Raw genomic sequence first — 6975 nt, 5'->3', positions numbered from 1 at the left:
CCTCCGGCCGCACCGCCGGCGAGCCGCCCGCCGCGGAGGGGCCCGCGGGCTGCACTGGGGCGTCGCCCTCCACCAGCGGCTGCTTCGGCACTGGCAGCCAGCCGGCGCCCGCGCCCGCGCCGGCGGCGGCGGCGGCGGCGGCCGCGCTCCCCGCCGCGGCGTGTGCGCCGCCGTTGGCCTGCTGGTCCTGCTTGAAGTCGATGAAGTCTTCGAGGAATGAGTCAACCTCGGCAAACACGTCGTCGTCCCCGAGGTTTGGCTGCGCGCCGCCACCGTGCGCCCGCTGCTGCTGCTGCCGCTGCTGGGGACGCGCAGGTGGCAGCCCAGCAGCCGGGCTGAGCGCGGCGTCTCTCGCGCGCCATGCGTCCGGGCCGGCGTCGCTGGCGCCGGCAGCGGCCCCGTTCGCGCCGCTCCAGGCCGGCTGCTGCCGCGCCGCCTGCTGGCCGGCAAGGGAACCGAGGGGCGCAGCGGCGGGAGGTCCGCCGCCGCAGCCACCAGCAGCGGCCCCTACGTCGCGGCCCGCGGCCCCACCGGCACCCGCACCCGCGCCCGCGCCGCCGCTTGCAGCCCCGCGCGCGGCGGCCATGCCCCACACGTCCGCGCCCTCCGCCGCTGCCGTCCCCAGCCCGCCCGGCCGCGCGGCGGCCTGCGCCTGCGCCTGCGCCTGCGCCTGCGCGTTGGCGGCGGCGAGCGGGTCGCGCCGCCTCTCCAGCTCCCCGCTGATCAGCTGGCGCATGCGTATGAGCGACGCCGCCGACGAGGCGGACCCGCCGGACGTCACCGGCGCGCTCAGCGCCTCCTGCTGTGTGAGCCCGGCCGCGCTGCACGCCTGCAGGTGCGCGCGGAGGCGCATGCTTATGCGCTCCAGCATAGATACCAAATGGTGAGGCGGCATGCGGGCCACGTCCGGCAGCGACCCGTCGCCGGCGGCGCCGCCGCCGGGGCCGCCGCCGGCGCCGCCGCTGCGCGCGGCCAGCGAGCCGGCGGGCTGGAGCTGAGGCGAGGGCTGGAGCTGGGGCGAGGGCAGCGCGCGGGGCCACGTCACCGCGCGGTCAAGGCCGTTGTGCTGTTGCTGCTGCTGCTGCTGCTGCTGCTGTTGCTGCAGCATCAGCATTTGCTGCTGCTGGTGCTGCTGCAGACGCCAGTCGAGGCCGGCCGAACCGTCAATGCTGCCGCCTCGCAGGAGGCCGCCCCCGAGCCCGAGAGACGACTCATCCCCGAGCGACGCCGACCGGCCAAACGCCCCAGCGCCCGCCGCGCCGCCGCCCAGCCCGCCCATCACGCCGATGCTGCTGCCTGTGGTGACCGGGGCGCGCCCGGCCTGCGGCGCGGCGCCCCACCGATCGCCGCCGTAGCCGAGGGCCGCATCACCACCAAAAGGCGTCTGGATCGCCGCCCCCCAGCGGTCGCCAGCCGTGGCAGCAGCGGCGGCGCCGCCGCCTGCGGCTCCGAACGGCGCCCAGCCGGCGTTGGCGCCAGGCGGCGCGAGCGCGGGCGCCGCAACAGCGGCCGGGGGCCAGCCGGACGGCGCAGAGCCTGCCGTCGGCATGTTGACTGCGCCAGGGGCACCCGCCCCGTTGGGCATCAGCTGCTGCCGCTGTGCAAACTGCTGCTGTTGTTGCTGCTGCTGTTGCTGCTGCTGTTGCTGCTGCACCTGCACCTGCTGAGCTGGCGACACGGCCGGCACGGGCGGCGGGCCGCCGCGCTGCTGCGCAGCCGGCTTGCCCTGGGCCGCGGCCTGCTGCTTCTGCGCCTGCTTGGTCTGCTGGGCCTTCTTGCGCGCCGCCGCCTTCCGCGCCTTGGCCTTGGCTTGCTGTGCCGCCTGGAGATACGAGTGTGCGAGATTCAACAGTCAAAAGAGGGCGAAGTCACAAGGCCTGTCAAATGCAAATGCGAGTGGCACGACGCACCACACATGAGCGGCGCACGGGCCGCCTGCCAGCGCCCGACGCAAGCACGCCTGCCAGCAGGGTGCGGCCAGGCGAGCGCCCTCCCACATGTCTGGGCGCCGTTGACCAGGGACGGCCAGGCCTAGCCGCCGCCCAGAGGCCACAGTGGTGCAGAGCGCGCACCTTTTTCTTTGCCCGCCGAGTCTCGCTGTCCTCGGAGTGGGATTCTGAGTCGTCCGAGGAGCCGTGGTATGAGTCATCGCTGCCGCTGCCGCGACCCCCCCTGTCACGCTTGCGGCGACTCTTGGGCGGCTGCCGGACGCGCGAGGGCCACCGCCGCCCGCCCTGGGGCTCGTTGGCAGCAGCCGGGGCTGCGGCGGGGCCGGCGGCAGCGCTCGCGGCAGCAGGGCCCTCGGGCGCGGGCTCAGTCGGCGCCTGCTGCGGAGTGCTGGCGGCCGCGGAGCCTTCGAGGCCCAGGGATCCACTCGCAGGCTCTTCAGACTGCTGCTCGGCCGCCCCCTCCTCCTCCTGCTCCTCCGCCTGCTGCTGCTCGCCGTGCTGAGCGTGCTGGTCGGGCATCTCACAATCCTGGTGCTGCCCTTGATCTTGCAGCTGCAGCGAGCTGGCCCCCTCCTCAAGCGGCTGCTGGTGCTGCTGCTGCTGCTGCGGTGGCGCTTGTTCAACATGCTGTTGTTGCTGCTGCTGCTGTTCCTCATGACCAGCAAGCAAGTGCTGCTGCTTCTGCTCATCTGGATGGACAAACTTCAGCACTTGCGGCTGCGGCTGCTCATGCTGCTCGTCGAGCTGCTCCTCCTGCTGCTCCTCCTGCTGCTCCTCCTGCTGCTGCACCTGCGGCTGCTCCTGCGGGTGCTCCCGCGGCTCCATCCTTTGCGGCCCCTGCAGCTGCTCCTCCTGCGCCCGCTCCTCAACATGCTGCTCAAGAACCCCACTGCTGTCCTGCTCGAGAGCCCCACTGCTGTCCTGAAGCCGCTCCTGCTCGCCGCGTGCACCTCCACTACTTGCACCGCCGGCAGGCCCGTGCTCGGACGCGCTCCGCAGCAACGCCTGCCCGACGCGCCCATGGCCATCAGGTTCCGGGTTGCCCGAAATCGCATCCACAGTCGACGGCGGCGTGCTGCCACCCATGGGCCCCTGCCACTCGCCGCTTGCGCCCGGCAGCAGCAAGCCGTCCATTGCCGCGACAGAAACACTCATCCCCGCGCGCGGCTTGAGGGCTTGCCCAGGCCCGCGAGCAAGGTTAGCAACGCATGTGCACACCAGGCACAGGAGTTACACCTGCGGGAGGGGGTGCAGGTGCGGCGTGGGGCGAGCAGCAACATGCTCAGGCCCAGGGTAGGGTGGGGTGGCTCACGCGCTAGGGCGAGGCGCGGGCCGCGCCTGGCAGCATCCGGTTACACCGCGTGGAACAATATGGTTTACGGCACAGTCTGCCTCGACGTGGCGTCGAAGGTGGAAGGGGCACTCCCTTGCCATGGTGGCAGCGAGCACCACTCTCCCGCAAGAGTGGCTGCATAGCCCCATGGCAGCCCCGCTTGCTGGTGGCCATTTTCTCGCGTCGGTGCTTGCGCCCTGAGCCTTCGTACACGCCGAAGCGGGCCGCATGCTCACCTCAGCGCAACCTGGGGCTCACCCGTCTAACACCTCCGTTGTTGCCTTCAAAAAGATAGTGACCTCTTGAAACTCGTGTTTTATTGCGGTCTCACTCTTCACACCGGCCGCCTCGAGCGGAAGGCTCGATCTTGAAGCTGGTCGATCTCGACGGGTGAACAGCTTGGAGCCGAAGATAGGAGGCAGCACGGGTGAAACATGAAGAGAGTAACAGGAAGGCGTGCACTACTGAGTGACGCTGGCAACGGACGTGGGTGGTGGGCATGTTCGTTTGTGGCAGCTGCGCACGCCGCAAGTACGAGCACCACGCCTCTGAGCCGCCGCAGACTGCCTCTGGACTCGACACTCTCGCTTTACTGCTGGAGGTTAGGTAGCAGGGGGGGGTGGACCAACCTAAAAGTGGGCGCCAGCACCGTCGAGCCAGGGCACCCGGGCACGTCGGGCAGGTGCCCACCTGCAGCCCCCACGTAGGTGATGCATGCATCCAAATATCCTCCCAAAGCCCGCTCAGCTCCTGCATTGCCCCCATGCAAGAGATTAGAACGGTTTATAGGCAGATAGGGCGAATGCGTCGCCAAGGAAGGCTGCATGCAGCAGGGTCAGATCCTGCCATTGGTGCGTGGCACGCTCCAGGAAGGGTCGAGCTGGTGGCGCCATCGCAGGACTGCATACACGTCATCGGGCAAGACCAATGTGCGTGATCATGCTTCTCGCATGTTGGCAAGTTGGCTCGTGCTCGTGCGTGCGCGCATGTGTGTGTGCGCATGTGTTGTGATATATGCTTGCTTGCTGTCGCGCTTACAATGACGTTGCAAATTCTGAGCAGGGCCTGCACTCCAGGGTGCCGCTGAGACAACCTGCACCCAGAGCTGCGGCCAGCTTTGAGCCTTTGGCAAGCAAGGTCCGAATGTAACATGGCAGCCGCTGATACCACAAATTGTCTTGTTTGGACTTGTCAGCGAGCGCGGGGTGTTGAGCACGCACCCCGGGAGATAGCCTGTGTTCACGCACAAGGTTGAGTAGTGATGCAATTGCAAGTATCCTGCAGGTGGGCAGCACGTGCACATTGTGAACCACATTAGAGGGTAGGGCGCTGTGTCCACCGGCGGCAAAGCCACGGTGAGGGGCGCGATGCCACTCCATGCAGCAGGCTGCAGTTTTTTTGGATGGCGACACGAGCTTGGAGCCTGGAATGCCGGCTCGCCGGCTCCCGAAGTGCGTCTCCGACAGGGCGAGGGTGAGGGCGAGCCGGGTGTGTGGTTTGATGGGCGACGCGCTGCCAGCCGTGCGTGCGCTTGTGCATGCAGCAACGCGTGAAGGATGAGCCATAGTGAGCTCAGGACTGCTGGGCGGCGCCAATAAGTCACTCAACCTCGGAAAGGCCTCGGCCCCACATGCACGCACACCCAGTCGTCACCCAGAGCTCATTTACATCAATCGCTGCTCCCAGTGGGAGCAGAATTGATCGGAAGGTCGTCGAGGTGTGCGTTCAAATTACTCAATCGCGTTTTCTTATGAAAGTATACCTTAATTGTCTTGAGTCGTAGCCGGCCGTCACCGCCTCACCAGCGGCAAGGGGGTGCAGCCGCAAATACTCTAGCTCGGGGCGTGTGGGGTATCCCTGCCTGCATCCGCTCCCATTCATGAGTTGTCTTGTCCTCAAGCCGCGCACATGCATGCCACACGCCGCGGGCCTTCCAGCCGCATGCAAGGGCAGTGTTGTCAGTCCGTCACTGCGGCCATGGCATGCGACGCAGAGGAGCAGCGCCTCTTCGGGCGGCTGCTTTGGCCAAGAGCTCGTGATCCATGAATAATTAGCTGCTTAAAAGGCTTCTCGGCCTCCCTGTCACGCCTATCTGGTCGTTTATGGGCTCCGAAAATTGGTGTGGCCTCCTCCGAAAATGTCGGGTTTCCTACCCTGCGGACGCCACTTCTCTTGTCATTGACTTTCCAACATGCGCGACACCTCACAGGCGACACGTTTTATCCCGCTCCGTTCAGGGACTCCGCCACCCCTCATGATCGCCCAATCAGCACGATGAGTGGATCAATATAAAGGACAATATTGTATGGGCTGGTTTCTCTGCTGCTTTGGGGGCGACGCCCAGGCGGTGGGGCAGCCTGTGAAAGCCCAGGTGCCCCCGCCAGCCGTGCACGAGCATGTTGCGGATGAAAAAGGCCATTATAACGGCTCTAAGGCGGAGCCATCACCGACTGCGGACGACCAGGGGGGCTGGGGCCAGAGTTGGGCTCGCCTCAACCCCTCAGAGCTCAATGCTGTTCAACATACGTTGCTGAAGGTGACAGAGGGTGCCAGTTATTACTTCGACCTGCGGCAGCTTGTGTTGGGCGGTTTTGACGCTGCGCTGCTGGCGCGTGGCTGGCCGTCATGCTTTGCGACTTGACCCTTGTAGCACGCCGCCGCACGACCTCTGCCTTCGCGCGTGAGGGTCACCCATGTATGAGGGGGGGCAATTTCCCCTGCGTAGGTGAGCGAGCTCATCGGGCGGTTCACGGAGGGCAGCGGGGAGCGCGAGGCGCCTGTACACGCGCTCCGCAAGGCGCTGTTCCTCATCGCGGCGGACTGCAAGGCGTCATACGCGAGGTGCGCCTGGCGTGCGGACGCGCGCGCATGCGCGCATCGCGCGCCCCGAGCGCCAGCAGCGCCGCCCACTGACTTGCTCGGGCCCCGCTCCTCGCTCAAAACCCGCCGCTGCGCCTGACACGGGCACCGACCCCACCCCGCCACCCCCTCCTCTGGCCCGTGGGAGCAGCTTGACGGTGCTGTCCAGCGACCAGGCTTTCTACATGACGCTCGGCGCCGTGGGCAGCTGCACGCAGGCCGTCTCCCAGCCCGTCGTCGCATGCCCAGTTGCCGGCTCGGGCGGCTGCCTGGAGGACGCGCTGAGGGCCGCGGGCGAAGCGTCCACCGCCAGCGAGTCGGCCAGCGGCGCCGGCGCGCACGGCGCGTCCCTCATTTCGTATGTCGCCCCCGACGCGGCGGCCGGCGCGGGCGCGGGCGCGGGTGCTGGCGGCGCGGCGCAGCCGCCGGCCGACTGGCAACCGCTGGTCAAGGCCGGGCTCAAGGCGCTGTACGGCGTGTGCATCCGCGGCGGCCCCAAGGAGCAGCTGCTGGGCATGCTAAACATGGGGTTCGCCCAGCCGGCGGAGCAGGAGCTCAAGGTGCGGCCGGCGCCAGCTGACGATGCACCCCGCACCGGCCGCGCCCGACCAGTTGCATCCGCCTCCTGCGGGCGCCTAGTGGTTCCCCTGCCCGCCCGCCAACCCCGGCCCCGCACGCTCGTGGCCCGGCCCCGCCCGTCTCTGCAGGGCGCCATCTTTCAGACGTACCTGACGCTCGTGGGCGCCACCATAACGGCGGTCGCGCGGGACGCGACGCTGCAGCAGTACCTGGCCGTGTCGCGGGAGCTGCAGGTGCGGCGAGGCGGCGTTAGGT

General features: G+C 68.2%; 2 protein-coding genes across 2 annotated transcripts; one reads left to right on the top strand and one right to left on the bottom strand.

Moving 5' to 3' along the window:
* Positions 1–221: 221 nt before the first annotated feature.
* On the bottom strand, positions 222–2774 carry MNEG_12352 (hypothetical protein; the record flags this gene model as incomplete). Its single annotated transcript, XM_014039177.1, has 3 exons — positions 222–226; positions 544–1822; positions 2073–2774. 3 exons carry the CDS (start codon positions 2772–2774, stop codon positions 222–224), a joined length of 1986 nt encoding a protein of 661 aa, XP_013894631.1.
* Positions 2775–4710: 1936 nt separating this feature from the next.
* On the top strand, positions 4711–6780 carry MNEG_12351 (hypothetical protein; the record flags this gene model as incomplete). Its single annotated transcript, XM_014039176.1, has 4 exons — positions 4711–4755; positions 6008–6123; positions 6293–6701; positions 6754–6780. 4 exons carry the CDS (start codon positions 4711–4713, stop codon positions 6778–6780), a joined length of 597 nt encoding a protein of 198 aa, XP_013894630.1.
* Positions 6781–6975: the final 195 nt, after the last annotated feature.

The sequence above is a fragment of the Monoraphidium neglectum genome, assembly GCF_000611645.1.
Source record: "Monoraphidium neglectum strain SAG 48.87 unplaced genomic scaffold scaffold03201, whole genome shotgun sequence".
Classification (NCBI taxonomy): Eukaryota; Viridiplantae; Chlorophyta; class Chlorophyceae; order Sphaeropleales; family Selenastraceae; genus Monoraphidium; species Monoraphidium neglectum.
Note: the sequence above shows the minus strand (reverse complement) of the source record. Positions and strands in the feature narration are given on the sequence as shown.